The 22,141-nt window shown below is 37.4% G+C and overlaps 1 protein-coding gene and 1 pseudogene across 1 annotated transcript in view; one reads left to right on the top strand and one right to left on the bottom strand.

Moving 5' to 3' along the window:
- FANK1 (fibronectin type III and ankyrin repeat domains 1) overlaps positions 1-15,754 on the bottom strand; it is a 36,008-nt gene extending 20,254 nt beyond the window's left edge. The window contains exons 1-3 of the mRNA XM_015817609.2: positions 15,739-15,754; positions 6,901-7,072; positions 1,871-1,995 (exon numbers count right to left, since the gene is read on the bottom strand). Coding sequence (XP_015673095.1) covers positions 1,871-1,995; positions 6,901-7,072; positions 15,739-15,754 — 313 coding nt within the window. The remainder of the gene's footprint in view (positions 1-1,870; positions 1,996-6,900; positions 7,073-15,738) is intronic.
- A 1,491-nt stretch (positions 15,755-17,245) lies between these two features.
- LOC107288820 lies at positions 17,246-21,075 on the top strand (annotated as a pseudogene).
- The last annotated feature ends 1,066 nt before the right edge of the window (positions 21,076-22,141 follow it).

The following is a 22,141-nucleotide window of genomic DNA, read 5'->3' as shown; positions in this document are numbered from 1 at the left end:
AGAGGAGCAGGTCTGGAAGCTTATTTTATTTTTCTATCAAGGGTATTTTAAATAGAGGCTAGGTAGAGTGAAGTTTTATTGCTTCCTCCGTGGGAGGATATCTGAAACGGAGGCAAGCGAGAGTGTGAAGAAAGGAAGTTGGCTGGGGTTTCTAGCCTCGGTTTTTAACAATAAAGAGTAAGGGAGGGGGGTGGTTTTTGAATCCTGAGACCTGAGGAGGAATTCTGGAGAAGAAGCACCAGGAGGAGAGAGACTGGTGGTGCCAGCTGTTGCTGCCAACTGTTGTTGTGGACTTTGGAGGCATCTGGACTGTGGCCATCGCTGCTGACATAGGTGCTGGGACATTGTGGGGGGGAGTTGCCCTGGGGGATGAGCCATTGCCATAACATACTGGCCGTCATTGTTATTGTTACCATCTGGAGCCGGGGTTTACCCCCCCCCCCATTTCATCGGACTCTGAACGATTGCTCAGGGGCTTGTTACTCCTGCTGTTAAAGCAGCCCTGAGCTGTTATATACATCTTCGGGGCATCAACCATTGTGACCGGTTAAGTTCGTGCCCGAAAGTCCTGCTTCAACAAGAAGAGCCTGCCACTCATCAATGCTGCCTGAGTTCCGGTTGTAAGACATCTCACCGATCTCTAAAGAACATTACCGCAAGGCTGGACAAGGGGGGTTGTGGCCGGGAGGGCCTGGGCATTGGCGGCCTCTGAAGAGGTAGCGCTACAACATCAAGAGCAAGACTTTGGGAAGTCTCAAATAACATCTGAGGAGCTAAAGGCCTGTCTTCCATTGGTGAATGTCATTGTTAATAAGATCATCATCAGAACAAAACTTAACAAAATGGTGTGCATGGCATGTTTCAAGGACTGAATGGCTTAGGAAACCAAAATGAAGAAGGAAACCGCCGTATCAATTTCTTCTACTCCAATGATTTCTTTACAGCTAACACTGTCTTCAAACAACCAAAACATGGACATCACAAGATGGACTAAATATAAATCAAATTGACTGAGGTAGAGGAACAAAATTATAGCATCAAAGACATGACCAGCTACTAACTATGGAACTATGAACCGTTCATATGCAAGCTACAAGTTAAGCTAATCTCCATGGAGATTCTCAGTTATCCAGGTCATGGTTGTTCCAAAAGCAACTGGACTTGCTTTGTTTTTTCTTGAAGATGTTTCGCTTCTCATCCAAGAAGCATCTTCAGTTCTGAGTGAATACTGAGGAATGGAAAGATTTATAGTCCTTGCAGTCATTTGGTTAGTAGTATTTTGAAGGTGGGTCATTAGCTCTCTGAGAGTGTTGAGGCCCCTTGGAGGTTTATCTGTGCCCTCAAGGTCACCTGAATCAGAGTGCAAATGGGTGTGGAATCTTCTCGGAACTGCTTGAAGTCTGGACAGAGAGGACGGGTAAAGAAGCATTAATGTTAAAATGAACAGCCCTTTCTCAACAGAGGGGGGAGGATACAACTCTACCTATCTCCTGTTTTTCTTTTGTGTCTTTCTATATATTACAGCAAGTATAAGTAGAAAGTAATTCCAATGGCATACTTAAGAGGAATACAACTTGCATGTTCTTCCATACTGAAGAATTTGAATGTGGTTGATGAGATTTTTCTTATTTTTGATTTGGGGGAGCTAAATGTTTAAATAATGTGAAAAAATAAAGATCAGATAATAATAAGGAATGGCAAATACAGAATAAGTCTAAAATACAGCCCTAATAAGAGACTGCTTAAATGAGAGCAGTTCTATATCTTTATTTTAATGAATGAGTTTCTGCTTTCCTTCCAAAGCTGTTTTCATTTTGCATATATTTCTACACTGTTTGCTTAACATTTTATTAACATATTGTGACCTTACTTGTTGTAGTTACACAAATAGGTGAACTATAAAGAGATTCGCCTTCAGGATCTGTGACTTTAAGTCGAAATCTGTACGTTGTTCTAGGTTCAAGACCTTCCACAACATGCTGTCGGGCATATCCCCTAAAAAGGAAGTAATTTAGTTTTTCTAATTACTTTCTAACATTTTAGACAATAAAACAACATATTAGCATTGTTAATCACTGAGCATGTCTGATATTTAATACCTATGAATGTCAATGCTGCTGAAGAAAAAAATAATTTTGTGGGTAAAAGTTAATCCATTTTTAAAAATATACATACTATTTTTCTTTATTATGCATCAATGAACTATCTGCATATTCATATATATATCCAATGTTATTATGTGATGACTGCAAGACAGATGCAGAATAAACCCATTTGTGCATAAATATTTAAACTATGCAGATGTAAAAAAAAATCAGAGATGCAAGAACTGAACAAGAGTCAGAATATCAGCAGAAGTGTCACCAGATATATACTTACAACATATTTTTAAGGATGAAAAAACAAGGCTGATTATTCTAATGGTGTGCACTAGGATTAGACCAAGACACCAGAATGCCACCCAAACTGCCATGTGCTACTACTTCATTAAATAAAAATCTTCCTAAAACTGTTTCCTAGACCTTTCAGAATAATTTAAACTTAAAATACTGTTGATGGTGTACAATGGCTAGTTTGATAAATGATGTAAAAGGGAATACTGAAACAGTCTAATTCTGCCACCTAGTGAAAAATTCTCCAAAGAATCTTCCAAAGAAAACCCCATTATAATTTAAAACAAAGCTAGTAACAGCAGTTAGGCCACCACTGATAAGCAAAATAACTTCATACTCTCTCTCACTTTCCCTCCATATGATAAATTTCCAAATGTAGAAAATAGTTGATAATAACTAATATGAAAATTGCCTCTAGAGTGGTCATGACAGTATCAACTTAACTGTGAAACATTCTAATTTTTCCTCAAATGTAATCAAACTCCAGAGAAACAAAAGAAGGAACCAGAATTACTGAAGGTCTGCCCTGCTGAAACCATTTTGCAAAGATGTCATAATCTATCCCTATGTTTAAAAGGAATGATGCTTTTCTGTGAAGGCATTAAAAGAGCAACTTCAAAGGGGAATGTGTCTTTGGGCGGCCCTTAAGGAAGTTCAGAGGGCAGGCCAACTTGTTAGTCTCTAATTTAAAGGACCTATTTTTTAATGTCAGGTTGCTTGTTCATAAAAGCATTTATTATCCAAATTTAATCCTGGCTGAAAATAGTCTCTAAATATTGTATAAGGCCTGATTGAAAGAGTTAATCTGTCTCAGTATTCTCTTCTAAATTAACCCATGATGCAATAGGCTACCTCTGAGGGTCGAATTCTACTTATCCCATTGACTAGGACTCTAGTCACTAGAGGTTCTACCCAACTATCTAGAAATCTCAGTGTTTGCAACCATGATCCCATGACTTGGTACTGTACACTTATACGTACTGTTCACCTGCTGCACAACAATCTTTTCCCGAGGCATCCAAAGTAATCTTTTGAATGACAGTGAACTATTCAAGATTTATTGTCTTGGGAATCTTTAACATCTGTACTAAAACATCTGTTTGTTTTGTTTTTTTAAATTTTGCTGGTCATTGACCAAATAAATATTATTCATTGATTGAAATATTCTGACCATATACCTGAAAAGAATGAATAATTTTCTGAATGGGCTTGAGAAATTTCTCATTTGATTTGTCAGTGATACTGTTCAAAATCTGGCTGATATGTGGAACAGAAAGATGGCCCAGGTAATTGATACAATAACTTCTATATATTTTTCCTCTAGCAGAGTTAAGTCAGCAACTTGATTTTCTATGGAACTAATGAAGATAGTTACAGCCTAAGTGGAAGACTTCTAAGATGGATCAATTTACCCACTAATTTAAGATCTACATAAGATCCATCTGAATTCACACTCAATTGTAGCAAATGCAGCAAAAAGGATGTATTTCTCTGCCCCCACTGCACCTGTACCAAACACAATGGCAGTACTTTATCATATACTGGAATATGTTCTCCATTAAGATGTTAGAGGTTGGAATAGAGCAATTTTCATCTTTCTTTGCAAACAACATATACTGAATTCTCTATGGCTTGGACTAGTGCTGGGATTGGATTGGTCAAAAATAGTTAATTTTTGCACCTGTCTGAAACATATGGATTCTTTTCTGCTTGCTGTAGAAGTTGAGAGTCAACATTTCTCAAGAAACTATTATAGTTATATTAACAGCCAATAGTTGCCTAGCTTCAAGGCAGATAAGCAAAAGGCAACCTCCCTCCATCCTCTAAATTAGGATTTAAATCAGGGGTAGTCAACCTTGGCTCTTTTATGACTCGTGGACTTCAACTCCCAGAATTCCTGACCCAGCATGGCTGGCTCAGGAATTCTGGGGATTGACGTCCACGAGTCATAAAAGAGCCAAGGTTGACTACCCTGATTTAAATTATGTTCCACGGTATTTTAGGATTCTCTGAGAACTTCATGGAGTACCATGACAGAAGAAGTTCAAAAATAAAAATTCATTTAAAAGCTGCTAATTTTCTTTCTTTTTTTAATTTTTTTTAATTAAGTAAACATTTAAAAACAGGTTGAACACAGTGTGACTTTTCTGGCTGTTATTTTGCCATACATACTATACCATATACCATATACCATATATCTTCCTAGTCATTGATCTTTATAATTTTCTATTACCAAAGCTTTTTCTCTTAATCAAAGGTTCTGGATTTTTTTTTTAAAAAAAATTAAAAGTTCTGCTGCATAAAAATGTTTGAAAAACTCTGCTCTAAATCATGGGAAGTGTAGGAGAAAAAAACACTGGAATTAAATTACAATAAGGATAAGGAAGGAAATGAACTTTCATCCTAACAGATGGCAATCAACTGTTTCAGTGATTTCCTAGAATGCAACAAAGATTCTTTTTTGGCATTGTCATACAAGCTTAGAGCCTTATTAAGTTATGCCAAGTGTTTGCAAGATTCTGCTGAGGTTTTGCAAGATTCTGCTGAGGCTTGACATGTGTACATATTGAGGATGAGAACAAGTCATATATAGAAATGTGAGCTGCCCAACTGCTTGACATTTGCCTTTCTGGCTGATTAAATCAATCAGGTTGGGTTTCACTCTATAGTTAAGAAATATGATAAGTGCAGAAAGTGTTTGTGGCTGCTTAATCGTTAAATGGATGGTTAGAAGTCCTTTATTGAAAAATCCCTCCCTTAGACTATAAAATCACTATAATTATAAGCAAATCCTTTACATTCAATTCTTGGATAAAATGATTGAGAAAATCATCTCTGGCACTTCTACTGTAGATGTATTTGGATAAAGCTGATTATCTGGATCTATTTCAATACGGCTTTTGATTTGAGTTATAGTGATGAGACTACTTTGGTCACCTAAGTCAGGGGGTAGGCAACCTTGGCAAGTGGCTCAGGAATTCTGGGAGTTGAAGTCCACGAGTCATAAAAGAGCCAAGGTTGCTTAACCCCTGACCTAGGTACATGATCTTTGTTGAAAACCAGGTGGGAAAAATATAATTTGGCTAGGTCTTCCAATCAGTTTTTGATACCATCAAGCATGATTAGAACGGTCATTTGATGATGATGGTCACTGTAGTCAGTTTTATTAGAATTTTATCTTTTCCTATACAATTCCATATTTGCATGAAACTGTTGGAGAAGGTCATTTAGAGCTTTGAAATGGGTGCCATCTTTCACTTTCTGCAAGTCTACTGCTTTCTATCACTTTTATTTTTCTACAGTATCGTCTTTACATTGTTTAACCCGAATGGTAATGAAATCTACTTAAGATGCTGCTCATAAGACTACTTGGGACATACTGTAGTTGCACTCTTCCAGAAAGAACAACTCCTATTGTCACTGAGTTGCAAGTTATAGGGACATTTCCTAAACAAATAAGATTTCTGACAGTGATCTCTACTTTGATTTTTCTCTTGACAATTGCTCTATTGAAAACTAAGCTTTAATAGTTCCTGAAAATTACAATCAATACAAAATGCAGTATTCATGATGCAAGGTAGAAGAATACATGGTGCCTATATAAAAAGGTCTGCACCGCCTGCCAATTGCTTATTTGACACAATTTAAGATGTTAGCCAATAGCTCAGGGCATGAAAATCTATGAGACTACATCTCCCTCTATGAACCTGTCCAATTACTTATATCAGCAGGAAAAATACTGGGGGGTCCTTGGTGCTCTTTGAGCTTGGTGTTTTTCTTGCAGACATTTCATTACCAAACTTGGTAACATCATCAGTGCACCAGTAATGAAATGTCTGCAAGAAAACCACCAAGCTCAGAGAGCACCAAGGACCCCATCCTGAGCTACAAATATTCTCTTCTATCGGAAAAGTACTTATAAAGAACCATTTAGCAATAACTAGTATATGTGTAAAATCCTTTTCCAAAGTGGTCTTTTGAAGACTATGAATGTTTCATCTCAGGGAGATGTATTTGATTCCCAGTATTTAGGCAAATTGTAAAAATGCAACTTTGGTCCTACTCTTAACTGTTAATTGATTTTAATTATATTCATAATACTGTCATTATTTATATTTCGTATTAAATTGTTGTAAGCTATCTACAGTTCTTATGTAAGTGAAAAGATTGTGTTTATATGAACAGATAGACAAACAGTACAATGCTGTAAGAACTTAGTTATACCAAAATAAGAAAGAAAATAAAAGATAAGTTTGCACATTCCCATGCAATAAACCCCTTGGTAGTAGTTGATCCATCTGTTATTACATTTCATTTCAAATATTCCACTGAATTACATAAAAAATAGTGACATAGTTCAGCAATCCAAAGAACTTAATACTGTATTCTAGTAACATTGCAATTACATCTAAGAATTGATTTCAGAGAGTTATGTCAGTTGAATTAGTCTTGCATGCTCAGCCTTTTTTTTTTACTTGTAGAAACAAAATGGTAGAAATGAACTTACGTGTAAATCAGACCATATTTATGCAGCTTAGGATCTTCTCCTTCAACTGAAAATTTTAGCCATTGCTCTTGAGGACCTTTTCGCTGTTCTTCCAAGTCCCAACTCAGTTCAATATTATGATGGCTCACATGGCCTACAACTGGAGGGTGTGGCTTTACTCTAGAACGTCTTCCTACAAATGAACCACATCAAAATTAATTTACTTTGACAATATATACAAACAACTTTCAAGAACTGAAAAAAATCAGACTATAAATTAAAATAAATGAAAGTAAATCAGTAAAAGCAATATAAAATAGCAGCAGAATAGGTTGTTTGCTTCAAAAAAGCCTTATGCTTTTAAACCTTTTAAAAAGAGTTTTAATTTTTTATTTGAGTGCCAATAGGGACAGAATTTCATGCTGCTGCTGCTGCTGCTACTACTACTGCTACTACTACTACTACTACTACTACTACTATTATTATTATTATTATTATTATTATTATTATTATCAGGGCTTTTTTTCTCAGAGAAAAGGTGGTGGAACTCACCTCCCTCCCCTGGCCACGCCCCCACCCAAACCTGGCCACGCCCTCATCAAACCCTAGGACCGCCCCTTTAGAGAACAGGAATGCCTATTTCCCGCGCTTGGTGGGAAACCCCGCCCTCCTCTGCTCCAGTCCGCCTGCTGATTGGCGCCCGAACGGCAGCATGTTGGCCAGCGTCCTCTTCTCCGCCTTCAGCTTTTGCTCTGAGAAGCCGCGCGCGTTTGGCTTTGAGGGCGCCGGCGTGAGAGCCTCTGGATTCTCTGCCGCTTCTTGCTCGGGCAGGGNGGTCGCCTAGGAAACGGGCCAGGGGCGCGCCGACCGAGCCTCCCTATGGCCGCGGTTGTGAGCCAGGCAGGGGCAGAGAGCTGCGAGTGCGAGCGCGCCCCCCCAGATGTTGCGCCCGGTGCGGCCGGCCCGGAAAAAGGTGCCGGAACGCGGTTCCGCCGCGTTCCGGCTGAAAAAAAGCCCTGATTATTATTATTATCCAGCAGATTTATTGTAGGGGAAGAAAAGGATAGGCTGAGACATACTGAATTTTCACCAACCTTCTTATTCTGATTTCAAACACAACTCCCTCTAATGTATTATATATAATATAATAAATTCGTACATCAGGTTAAAATAATATATTTTTTATTTCCCATATTTTCTAAGAAACAAAGTACAAACCCAGCAATATCATGGACTAGCAATGGTTAAATTCCCTATACACTGACAAAGAATATAAAATTAATCACAATACATAAGGTTAACAAGGCTTGTGTGAGTTCTAAAGAAAAGGTAAAATAAGATCCCTAAGATAAGAAAAATACCACTCCTAGAACTAATAAATACCATAATCATTTTGCTGCCTAACCATAGATTAGGCTAATCAGAAATTTACTGTAGTATTAGTTCCAAAAGTGGTTTTTCACAAGTCCAAACTTTAAAAACACATACATATAAAGCCAGATTTGGGAAGATAGAACCTCTGCAAAAAAAGCTGAAGAAACAGTGGATCACCTAAGTTAGCTGTGCAATAAAATTTCAGTGGAATCTGCAGACACTCGCAGATACAGAACTTTTATTATACACATTAGAAAACTACATTACAATACTTTTTGATATAATCGCCATTCAATTTGAGGCACTTGTCATAACGTCATACAAGGTTTGAAATTCCTTAGTAGTAGTTGCTCGGCGCCAAATCTGGTCTGGGGGGGGTCAAAAACATCCTAACAGAATTGCTTCAAAAGTCCTTGGGTGCATCTAGCAGTATGCAGGCGAGCATTATCGTGAACCAACACCATACCGGAAGTGGTACCATAGAAAATCCTGCCAAATGTGAAGATGCCAGTGAAATTCATGGAGCCTGGTTCGACCATCAATTCAGAAGTCTAATGTGAAATGTTACAAAAACTCAGACAAGACATCCATAACAAGCGTCGGGGCATGCTGACTTCCAGTGTGGTTTTGGTTCATGATAATGCTCACCCGCACACTGCATACTTACCTACATACATATAGTGAATGTACAGTATATGCTTGTTTAAGCCAAGAATTTTAGGTGCCAAAATGCATCCCAAATATTGGGTTTGGCCTATCTGGGATGGGCTTATCACCAGTATTGTAGTAATACTTTTTAAAAGTACGCGCAGAATTGGAAAAATGAAAAAACGCCTTCTGAAGATGATATAATCAAGAAAATACTGGAATGTGCAGAAACGGACAGGCTCATATTGAAGATTAAAGAAAAAAATATACAGAGTATTTTCAATTATGGGATGTATTTTACCAATGGCTGGAAAGACGAGGTGGAGATTAGGATTTTACTACATGTTATTAAGATAAGACCCAGACAGTGCATTGTTTATCAGGCACTTATAAAATGTAAATTTATTTAAAAAAATGAATAATATATATATATATATATATATATATATATATATATATATATATATATATATATATATATATATATATATATAAATTTTTTATCTAAAAACCTAACTTATATTCCACCATTCTATGCTTATTTTGAATATAAACAATCCATCTTCTCCATATTGATAAAAATTGTTCATTTGAATGATCCTTCAAATAAGCCGAAATCTTTGCCATTTCAGCAAGATGCGAAACCTTCAATCTCCAGTCCTCCATTGTAGGTAAAACTTGACTCTTCCAATTTTGAGCTATCAGCAAACAGGCAGCAGTTAAACAATACAACATCAAATTCGTTTCTTTTACATCCAAATTATGTGTAATACCTAGGAGAAACAACTGAGGCAAGAAAAAAATTCTTCTTTTAAAAACTTGCTGTAGATTCCACCATAGTTTTATCCAGAAGGCCTTAATAACCTTGCAAGTCCACCACATGTGAAAAAAAGTTGCATCTTGTTGTCCANATATATATATATATATATATATATATATATATATATATATATATATATATATATATATATATATATATATATATATATATATATATATATATATATATATATATATATATATATATATATTAAAAAGTATCTGTATTTCTCATGTATACTCGTGCATAAGCCCATCCACAGATAAGCTGATCCTTGAATTTTTGTCTTAGAAAGATATCATCACTCCATAAATTGTAAAAACCAATCTAGCTATAGTGACAGGAGAAAGGGGGAATGGGGTACTCAATTCTTCTTGCCAATCTGTAGATCAATCAGAGAATAGTCTGCCTGCAGATGCATTTCTATCCTTAAAGTATTCAAACTCCCAAATTAAAGGTTGTGATTTAGGTACTCACAGTATAATAATTTTGTAGCTGTCTTGCTTACTAAAAAAAAAACAGGTTGTAATTTTTGAACCTCGTATCTTCCAGTAATATTATTGCTATCATCAGACTGTTTTCTGTTTCTCACTGATAGGTTAGGCACTGATCCTAAAGCAACTGACCACCCCTCTCTTAAGCAATCATGTGGTAGGTAAGACAGTTAAACCTCAGGAATGGGCAACAGGAAAGTAACATGTGATAATGTCACACCAAAAGAAGCAAGCTCCAAAAAATTTCCTCTGAAATGGGCTGAAATGTGAAAGATAGAGCAGAAACCTTTGACACACCAAAATCTCATGTCAAACTGTAACCATGAAGACTATGATCTATACTTTCCCACCAACTTACTATGTCAGGCTCCGATTTTTGTTTTATTGAGATTGGAATAAGCGATGAATTGGACAAATTCAAGAACTGCAATTTGCTTTAAATCTTCTAGGATTACTTCTAAGAAGATATTAAATTTTATCTAATGAAAGTTAAGAGTTCTATTTTCAACAAATTACAGATCAATTAGCTCATTTTTCACTAGCTAGTAGAGAGGTTCTGTGCTTTTAAGAATTATATAGTAAAAGCAGATAAAAATTCTAAACTATTTATTGCTATAGAGAAATAAAGAAATAATATCAAGATGAATTTGTGCTTCTCTGATTAATCTGAAAAACACAAAACCATAGCTGGAGGAAACTTGGAAACCCTATATTCTTTATCTCTTATTTAAATTAGCTTCTGGGACTTTTGGCTAAAATCAAACACAGTATTAACGTACTGTCTGATTTTATAGTGATTTAAAAAAATGTTTCAATATATGCTTGTGTGAATAGTCCGGCTATTAAAAAAATAAGTGCAAAACAAAATACTGGATGCTATAAAAATGATGGCAGTGTTTAGATTCAATTTAGATACAGTATAGGACAGGGGTCCTCAACCCCCAGTCTGTGGACCGGTACCTGGCCGCAGCATGCCAGCAACCGGTCTGCACAAACAAGCAAAGCCCCATCCATGGGATGCAGGCAGCACATGAAACCACGCACTCCCCAGTCCGCCGAAAAACCTCTCTCCACGGAACCGGCCCCTGGTGCCCAAAAGGTTGGAGACTTCTGGTATAGTATATTCATTTTACAATTTTGACCAACATGAAGCTTTATGACATCAGTTACATTAAAACAGGAAACAAAAACATTATTATTGTATGATTATGCCAATATTTATTGTTTTGTTTTTAAAAAGTTAAAAATATTTTCAGTGCTCAGAAACCCACAGAGTGTGAAATTTGATTAACTGGATATGTCTACAAATGATTTTTTACATGCAACATATCAAATTCTGCAGGAGCTTATACCTTTGCATACTGCTGTTATACAAATTAAGTTTTTATGTCATCTTGCAAAGATGACATCCTCCAATTTAATGGACTATTCATGAATAACAAAATTCTTTCCCCTCAATTAGCCTGTAAAAATGAGATTTCATAGTAATTTTAGTAAGCAAGACAGCTGCATAATTATTATACATATGTAAATAATTATATAGACCTATCATAAGAACATGTCTTTTAAAAGAAAGAAAAGAAGAGGGTCATCTAATTCTATTCACTATGTTTTCTAGTGAACTGTTTTATATTTTTTTAATAATGAAAAAAATATTAAATCAGCCAAAGTTCCCATCAGCTAACCTTATAATGCAGACATGTCAAACTCGCGACGTCACGTGACGTTGCGCAACATATCGGAGCTTTTTTGCCATTGCCGGCAATGCGGTGGACGTGGTTTCCTGATGATGCGTCCGGCCCACGGGCTGGCAGTTTGACACCCCTGTTATAATCTCTTGTTTCAAAGTCAATTTTGTAGTTTACTTTAGCTTCTCTGGAAACATTTAAAACTTATGAATAATGAAAAATAAAATAGAATTGGCTTTCTTTTCAGTAATCTGCTTTAATTATTGAAAGCAATTACTTTAAGAAGAATTACTTAATTTGGGATCTCCTTTATCTGGTCCTGAGGGAAAGTAAAACTCATGAAGCAAAAATAAAGAGGTGACATAGCAAATGTAACCAAAAGGAGACAAAGACATTAATATTTTACTGTTCCTCCATCTTGTAATAGGGGTAACAACTGAAAGATAACCGTTAAACTCTTTGAATACTGATAGAGCACTACTTACATGGAATAACCATCATGTTCCCAGAATTGAGAAATCTACTTTCTATATATAGAGTACTCTACATATATCTACAGTATATATGTGGCCTGCCACTATGATATCAGCATGAGTCACAGAACCCAATCACCATAACCTAGTCTTATGATTTAACATATTATTCACTCCCTCCATTGTATTTCTCTTGATTATTTTGAGACAGGTATTTCCCACTTTATCCTGCTTGTAGACATATTTAAAAGCATGTCATAGGTATTCTAAACAGACTTCTGCTCTAGTGGGTAATTATAATTCATACAAAGCTCTGCAAATGCCCCCAATATGGTGTCATTTATAAAAGTGGAATCTTTGGTGCTCTCTGAAATTGTTTTCTTGTAAATGTTTTATTATTCAACTACAGAACATATAAGTGCTAGTATGGGTTTGCTCCCTGTTTATGTTCAATAGCTTTCCCTGACAGGGTTGGTGGGAACGTAGTTTTCTCCTTGGTAGTTCTTTCATTAAGGTTTTATTTTCTACTTCCGGGCTCCCCAACCCCCAGTCCATGGACCGGTACAGAGCCGCAGCATGCCAGCAACCGGGCCGCACAAAGAAGCAAAACCTCATCCATGGGATGTAGGTAACACACAAAACCGCGCCCCTCCGGTCTACGGAAGAACCTATCTCCACGTAACCGGTCCCTGGTGCCCAAAAGGCTGGGGACCTCTGTTCTACTTGATTTTTTTGCCTGGTGTTAATCCTTGCTTATCTGGGTGCTGATTGCTACAGGATATGTTTTCTGGTCTTTTCGTTTCCTTCTTGGCTTCCTGTTATCTCTTTTGAATAGTGTTTTAATATGGTTTATTTCTATGTTCTATTGATAGCTTATTTGTCTGAATGCCACACATCCAGGAATTCTCTAATGTTTGGGGGTTTGGCTTGGCCTAGATTGCCCACAGTTCCCTAGCTGAAATTATGGTTGAGTCTGTTCATATGTTCTGAGATTAAGTTTTCATTACTGCTAACTGGTATTCATGGATGCACTCTGCTAGTCTTCTGCCTGTCTCTCCTACATAGTGGCTTTACAGTCCCTACACCATATGTTGTAGAATGTGTTTTTAATTCTTGGGCTGCTGGGTCTTTTGGTTTACAGTAAGATGTTTTGGAGGTATTTAATTGGTTTGTGTGCTACAATGATGCCATATGGTTATAATAGTCTGTTGATTGTTTCTGAGATGTTTTGGATGTATGATAGTTATTCTTGTCATACCTTGTGTTGGTTGTGCTACAGTAGTGGAATGAGCGGTCAGGTATTGTTGATGCACGGGTATGTGGAACACTCTATCATTGGATATAAAAACTGCTCCCACCCTTTTGGCTTCCCAGAAGGGTATTAGAATTTGGTTTTGCCAATTGGCTTGCGGTCTCTAAGGGGGCGCTCACCGCTGGAGATGGTTGACAGGATAAGATCTCATCCCTGTGTCATCTACCTCTGGGTTTGTTTGTTTTTTGCATAGTTTAAAATTTTTAATTTGCATAGTTTAAAATTTTTAATTGCTTTTCTATCTTTTTATGACCTGTAAACCACCAGGGTTGCCTTATTGGGAAGATGGGCGGCATATTTATTTTATGTATGTATGTATGTATGTATGTATGTATGTATGTATGTATGTATGTATGTGTTTATTTGATAGAAAACATTTCTGAAATTGCAAATTTTAACAGAGAAAACCAGAAAGACATTTACAGATACTACTAGGGCAAGTGCAGATCTCCGGCAAAGAATTACTGTACATTTCTAAGTTTCAAAGGCACATTATCAAAAAAATTTAAAATTTCAATTTTCTCAAATTACTTTAATAGCTATTTTTTGTTAATAATTTTTCCAAGAAAAATTAACAGAATTCAAATGTCCTCTACCTGTTGATTGTAAAGTTATGTTAGAACTTTATATATCATTCAACTGTTAAGAAAATGATCTTTGCAAAAACTCTTAAAAAGTTTCTCCAATTCCTTATACTATAGAATTTCAGCACTAATGCCCATCAATTCCCCAATATAACCTGGATATCTGTTCCTTACAATTCCATCATGCAATTTTCGTACATTTTCTATTTTCTCATTCTAAGAAAAATACTCCTGTTTTACTGGACTCTTATTCTGAATGCTTCTCCTTAAACCAACACTATCATATTCTTCTTGTTCCTGGGATCCATGAAATAACATCAGGCTCTGCTTCTTCCTCACTTCAACTTGACCCAGTGTTTCAGTTTAAATCAACAAGCCCCCTTTTCTTAACACTGTATCTTCTATTTCAGAATGGAGATCCATTTGGAGCTAAAACATTCCTATACATCAAGATACACATCGGGCAAATAATTGCTTGTTCTACTGTTCTGGATCTGGAATATTAAAGTCTAGGCACACAGGATCCAAGCATCCTACAGGGTTATGACTTCAGAGGATTGCCACCTTTTCACTGGCAGAATCCCATTTGCTTCTCACTGCACCTCCATATGGATTGCAGATAAAACCTTACCAGAGAGACAAAGAAAAAAAAAAGATGACAATTTGTACCAGTCCTTCCTCCTCCTGCCCTTTCTTCTTAAAGGACAAATTTTGCACCCATTCCAAGGTCTCCTATTCCCAAAGGAATACAATACAGGTAGTCCTTGACTTACAACAGTTCATTTAGTGACCGTTCAAAGTTACAATGCCTCTGAAAAATGTGACTTATGACCGTTTTTCACAGAGATGACCTATGCAGCATCCCCACGATCATGTGGTCAAAATGCAGATGCCTGGCAACTGGTTCATATTTATGATCATTGCTTTGTCCCAGGGTTGTGTGATCTCTTTTTGCTCCCTTCTGACAAGCAAAGTCAATGGGGCAGCCAGATTCACTTAACAACTGAGTTACTAACTTATCAGCTGCAGGGATTCACTTAACAGCGGTGGCAAGAAAGGTCGTAACATGGGGCAAAACTCACTTAACAAGTAACAACAGAAATTTTGGATTCAACTGTGGTCCTAAGTCCAGGACTACCTGTACACTAGTCTCCCTTTTATACCCTTCCAGTAAAAGCTGGGCTCTCTCCTTTTCCATACGGTGTGTCATTTTTTTTCCTTTCTGGAGAGAAGTTGACCCTGGGGATCTACACACTCTGCACGTGCCCCTTCTGAACGCGGCTCAGCAACATTGGGCTGCGTTAGCTCCAAGTTTCCGTGCTCAACTTTCCAACAAGCCTTCGGGGCTTCTCTTTCTGGGTCTCCAGGACAGCCCTCCACTCCCTCTCTCTGCCCCAAGGGGCTCTCCCCCGTTTCCCCCCTTCTCTGTCATCCGGCTCCCTCTTTTCCGTTCCCTTCTCCCTCACCTATCCCCGGCTCCATGAGCATCCGCCTTCAGAGCTTACTCCAGTCTACAAGGCCGCGCCGGCGTCCAGTTGCCATGACAACGTAACGGCCCAATCAGGCGCGCAGCTCACAGATTGATCTTTGGGCGGGGTGGGAGAAAGGGAGGGGGGGTGTACCCAGAAATTCGTCGCCGTCTACAGTTGACCGGAATGCCAAATGGGGAAAAGTGGTGCGTTTAGATAAAAAAAAAAAAATCGAGTCTTTATCACGAGAAAACTCCGCTTGGGAATTTCTGAGTCAGAGCTGTCCCGTTTTGCAGTTCCGAGTTGCCTTCCTGTTTCAGGAAACAACCGAGTGAGGTTATTTTTAGCGAGAGGAAGGATTTTGCACAGCGTTACGGAGGTTCCCGCATCGGTATTTTGATGTGTCTGTTTTTAGAGGCTGTTGTATACATCCAAGGGCAGCAAGAAAATACGCGAGATAGCAGGAATGTATAAAATAGGAATATTGCATGCTGAACGTTCCTTGGTTTCTTGCAACCTTTTGAGAAGACCTGATTTCAAAGAATTCTGGAATTCAGTGGTTGGCCTGGCCCAGAAATAATTTCATATATGTGCAGGCTTCAGGGACCATTCAGTTTCTGAAGAAGGCATTGGGGAAACCGTTTAAAAATCAGGGGTAGTCAACCTTGGCTCTTTTATGACTCGTGGACTTCAATTCCCAGAATTCCTGAGCCAGCTTAGCTGGCTCAGGAATTCTGGGAGTTGAAGTCCACGAGTCATAAAAGAGCCAAGGTTGACTACCCCTGGTTTAAATCCTTGATCTGATTCCAGATGTTTCATATTAAGCAGTGCAGTGAAATAATAATTTGTCTCTCAAATCCCAAAAAGCTCAGCTTGCAATCCTTGATTATTTTTTTTTAATGTTTGACCCCAAACTAAAGATTGTTATAATATATTTATCAAACATTTGCATCGTGATAAAACCCACTGAATTGAGATTAAGTGACCCTTTTCACAATCAGTCAAAATACCCTCATTCTGCAGTCACTTTTTCATAGGAATCGAGAAACAGGTTTTGGGCAAAAGGGAGGCATAACAGAACTCTTAATCGTATTCTATATTAGCAAAGGAGAAGCTGGAGACTATCTTGCAGGAGAACGAAACCACCTTGCTATTAATTAGTCCAAACTGAAAAAGAGGTTAATTAACTGAACATGGCAAAAACTACTGATTTTTCCTACATTGCATCTCAAGATACACATCATTCTAAATGAGGATGTTTTGATGTTTGAACTTTGATTAATTTTTTTTAATGAACCTCAAAGTCTAAAGTGATAATGAAGAGAGAACATTCAGGATCAAAACTTTCAAATTGAATAGATAGTATAAACTTTGAACTAAATTATTTTAATGACTTTTATTTTTCACCTGCACTCTTAACTCTTTGGCATTTTGTTAATGTCATGATCTTCACTAAAAACGGAGTCAGTGCTTAATTGATAGGAATATCGTATGAAGAAGAAATATGGATTGCTTAACCCTTTACTCTAAGAATCAGTATTTGTCAGAATTATTTGACTCTATCAACGGGAAAGAGTTGAAAGAGGAAAGTATGCTGAAACATATAGAAGACTTAGAAATGAGTCTTTCTAATGATTTGCTTTACTCTTCATTTGTAATAATAATAATAATAATAATAATTAATAAATCATGCTACCCAAGTCTCAATGATTTTGGGTGGCTTGCAGCAATCAAATACTATTAAAATCAATAAAAAAGATACAAAATGTCAAGTGCTGGGGGGCTCACTTCCTTGGCAAAGGCCTGGATGAAGAGCCAAGTCTTCACAGCAATTGTAAACAAAATCACAGTGGGAGCCATCTGGTTCTTGGGGGGAACATTGTTCCTGAGGGCAACACTGCTACAGAGAAAGTATACTTCCTGGATCCGGAGACATGACATTGTTTAATCAGAGGATTCTAGAACATGCCTGGACAGATGTTATGGGAGACAAGCAGTCCCTCTAGTAACCAGAAAGACTACCTAGCTTGCAAGTGAAACATTTATTCATGGAAAGTTTGCATTATTATCTGATTGTGATTGTTTCAGGGATGTTAAAATGGGCAAGAGTGCTCAGGTGGATGTTTTTTATCAAGCATTTGCAATGTGCTGTATAGATTTAATAAGTGCATTTGTATTTTTAAACATAATTCTTGTAATTGTTGTGTTCTCTTATCAAAATAATGTACCTGCATAACTGGATATTTAGTTAATTTTTAATTAGGAGCTCTAGAACTTCAGGCCAAGGTATTCTTTAGAAACTCCATTTCATTTACATATTTTATATTTTTATTTCTAACCTGATTTTTATTTATTTTTCTTTTATGTTGTTTAATTTGTAATGTCTGTTCAAGGTCTCCAGCATCTCATATGATACTCTGTCCTACATGTTACAGTTCATGGAACATAAGAAAAATTGTTCTAGTTGAACTAAAAACCCATATAGTCTAGCAACCAAAGATCACCCAGTTGTGAAAGCCCAGATGTAAGACACTGTCAAAACAATACATTCTATAGATAGTCCTCACTTATCAACTGCCACATTTAAGAATTGTTCAAAGTTACAATAGTATAAAAAATAGGGGGTTTTTGTCAATCTTTGCATTTGCAAATGTTATAGTATCTCTATGTCACATGCTCACTATTCAAGGGTTTTGCAATTGGCTTGCTACAAGCAGAATTAATAGAGAAGGTAAAAGTAAAATTGTAAATCATGGTCACATAGTGTTTCACTAATGATTCTGGGAATTCACTTAACAATCAAAGGAGAAATGAGGTCATAAGCTCATTGTGGTGATGTAATGTTTTGCTTAGCAACTGCAATGCTTAGCAACAGAATTACTAGTCCCAATTGAAGTTTCTAAACTTGGACTACCTGTAGCTATGTATCCAAGTTCCCTAGTTATGGGGCACTTTGCATGTACAAGATTTTAAGATCAAAGTGTCATAGCAGTTTGAAAAGTGACATAGCAAAGCTTAAAAGGCCATTTATCTAATATAGGCTCAAAATTTAACTTCTGGAATCTTGGTCCCTGCCACTTCATCTTATACTGTAAAAATATACTTTCAAATTACAATTTTTTCAGAGAGCTACTAACATATATTCTCATATATATATATTAAAATTTGTATCAAAAGTACTTCCTAAGTGACATACTGTATCCTACATTAGATGGGACATTGAAATTCCCAATGTGAAAAAAGATAGATTAACTGTATAGCTTCTTAAAGGAAGACATACAAGTGGTCCTTGACTTAAATGAGTTCATTTTGTGACCGTTCAAAGTTACAACGGCACTGAAAAAAGTGACTTATGACCATTTTTCACACTTATGACCATTGCAGCTTCCCCACAGTCACGTGATCAAAATTCAGATACTTGGCAACTGATTCATATTTATGATGACTGCAGTGTCCCAGAATCATGTGATCACCTTTTGTGATTTTCTGACAAGCAAAATCAATGGGGAAGCCAGATTCACTTAACAACCGTGTTACTAACTTGACACCTGCAGTGATTCACTTAACAACTGTGGCAAGAAAGGTCATAAAACGGGACAAAATTCACTTAACATGTGTCTCACTTAGCAACAGAAATTTGGGTTCCATTGTGGTCATAAGTCGACTACCTGTAGCCCTATTAGCCATGCTTAAAAGTAGGAACTAGCCAGAGTCACAGAGACAGTCTTTGTAAAATCCTACCTTATCCGAGTTACGTCTTTTGATCTGTCACAAAAAGGGAGCCCCTCCTATCTTAACATACCAAACCTGTGACCAAGGTATAGGAGAAAATTTTCATCCACTGCTATGGACAATAATCATGAATGGAAAACAATATTCCTAATCTTGGTTTTCTCTCTCATCAAGTCATCATTTTTCCCTTCCGAATTTTTGGCAGTAATAATTTCACAACCAATAGGGAGAAGATGTGCACATAAAATTCGATAGCTTTTGTATGTGAGAATAATAAAGCACAATTCAACAAAGAACTATATTCCCTTAATTTAGCAAAGGCAAGGAGAACAAGCTGTGAGTTCTCTCATTCTGACTCTGGCATCTTGGATTGCTGGCATCTTGCTAGTCCAATAAGCATCCTTATCATGTTTTGAAACAACTATAGCAGGATTATATGCACCATACTGGGAAGCCAGTGCAAGAGGAATTATCTGTGGCCTTATTCGGTTTACAAATAAAAAACATATTGCCTTTGCTGCACTAGAAGCTGTCTGCTTTCAAATACGGGAGATATTGGATGCAATGAATAAAGATTGTGGGATACCACTTAGTCAATTACAAGATGATGGAGGAACGACCAACAACAAGATCCTTATGCAACTCCAGGCTGATATTCTTTGTATTCCAGTAGTAAAACCATCCATGCCTGAAACCACAGCACTTGGAGCAGCAATGGCAGCTGGAGCTGCAGAAGGGGAGGGAGTCTGGAGCCTACATCCTGATGACTTCACAGCAGTAACATGTGAATGTTTTGAGCCACAGATTAATCCAGAGGAAAGTGAATATCGTTATACCAGATGGAAGAAAGCTGTTAAGAAATCAATGGGGTGGAAGACATCAGCACCTCAAGGAAACAGTGAAACTAGTATCTTCTGTAGTCTGCCTTTGGACTTTTTTATAATGAGTAGCCTGTTAATGTTAATCGGAGCAAAGTATATCTCAGATACAGAGGGGCTGCCACAAGGAAGAGGGGGTCACGTTCACCAGAGCACCAGAGGGAAGGACAAGAAACAATGGTTGGAAACTGATCAAAGAGAGAAGCAACCTGGAATTAAGGAGAAACTTCCTGACAGTGAGGACAATCAACCAGTGGAACAGCTTGCCTCCAGAAATCGTGGGTGCTCCATCACTGGAGATTTTTAAGAAGAGACTAGACAATCACCTGTCTGAGATGGTATAGGTTCTCCTGCTTGAGCAGGGGGCTGGATTAGAAGACCTCCAAGGTCCCTTCCAGCTTCTATTCTATTCTATTCTATTCTATTCTATTCTATTCTATTCTATTCTATTCTATTCTATTATCAGCATCTGGATAGAAGACCTTTTCACAGACTTACAGCATACTTGACCCTTGCACTCTCACATTATTACATTACCTTCACTTCAGTAGTTTTGCACCTGAAAACTAGCGCTCCTTCTGTGCTAATCTTCAGGAAACTGCAAAGCGTACACAGAAAAGCTCTATGGTTACTGAGACGTGGTGCTAGAATAAACAAGGAATTGGTTGCAGAGGTAACTGTTTCCTGCATGAACAAATTGAAAATCACATTCTGTAATCAGTAATATACTAGGACTGTGTGGGTGTAAAAACAAATATTTTATTTATGATATTACATTCTGATCTTACCCAGTCTCCAAAGATCTTAGCAGGCATATACACCTTGCATTTTTCTGAGAAATGTTAGATTAAGATTTAGTAAGTAACCTGTACTGTATGATTCATAGCTAAACAGATTTTGAATCTATTTTTCATTTCAGCTCTAATACTAATGAAAGGATCTCTAGAACAACTCTCATCATCCATCCTTCTGAAGTCAGTAAAATGAAAACCCAGATTGTTGGGGACAATATGTTGACTATGTAAACTCTTAAAGAGGGCTGTAAAGCACTATAAAGTGGTATATAACTCTAAGTGGTATTGCTATTCTCATTTTAAATTTAGATCTAAAGACAACCCTAATCATTTTTATGTTGAGCTTAGATTTAGATACTTTACATATTTCAATAAAGGGAGTAATATTCAAGATGGCTGAATAATGATCACAATGTTATTCTGATTATTCAGAACAGTAATACTAAGTAGAATGGTGATCTCACAAACTACCCCCACTTAAAAGCATAAATAGGAAATACTAGACAACCTGTCCTTTATTGGGTCATCATTTCAGAAATATTTACTTATAGAGAAATAAAATAACCATGGGTGGACAAAATAACAGTGGGAGTGGGAGTGACTTCTGACTCCTTGCTGGCTTCCTCATTGAGTTTCTTTGTGTAGGAAACTGACAGGGAGCATCAGAAAGCCTCCCCCCTCCTTCCCTTGCCCCCTTCCCTCTCACCCACTTTCCCCCTTTCCCCCCTTCTTTCTCCTTCCCTTCCCTTCCCTCACCTTCCCTCTCCCTTCTTTCCTTCCTTCCTTCCTTCCTTCCATCAATCAGGAAGTTGCACATCCCAAACAGTGCTAGGAATGTCCGCTGCCATTTGTGGGAAGGTGCACCAGTGCCTACCATAGTGCAGCTTAAGTGCAGCCAAGCCACATTGAGGATTGTTGCTTCCAGGTGCTGGAGGATGCATGGGTGGCTGCTGTCACTACACAGTACAAGATCTGCAGAGCCAAGTTCTTCAGGAG

Source organism: Protobothrops mucrosquamatus, unplaced genomic scaffold (assembly GCF_001527695.2).
Source record: "Protobothrops mucrosquamatus isolate PMUCROS unplaced genomic scaffold, P.Mucros_1.0 scaffold_128, whole genome shotgun sequence".
Taxonomy (NCBI): domain Eukaryota; kingdom Metazoa; phylum Chordata; class Lepidosauria; order Squamata; family Viperidae; genus Protobothrops; species Protobothrops mucrosquamatus.
The sequence above is the reverse complement of the archived record's forward strand: the minus strand, read 5'-3'. Positions and strand labels throughout refer to the sequence as shown.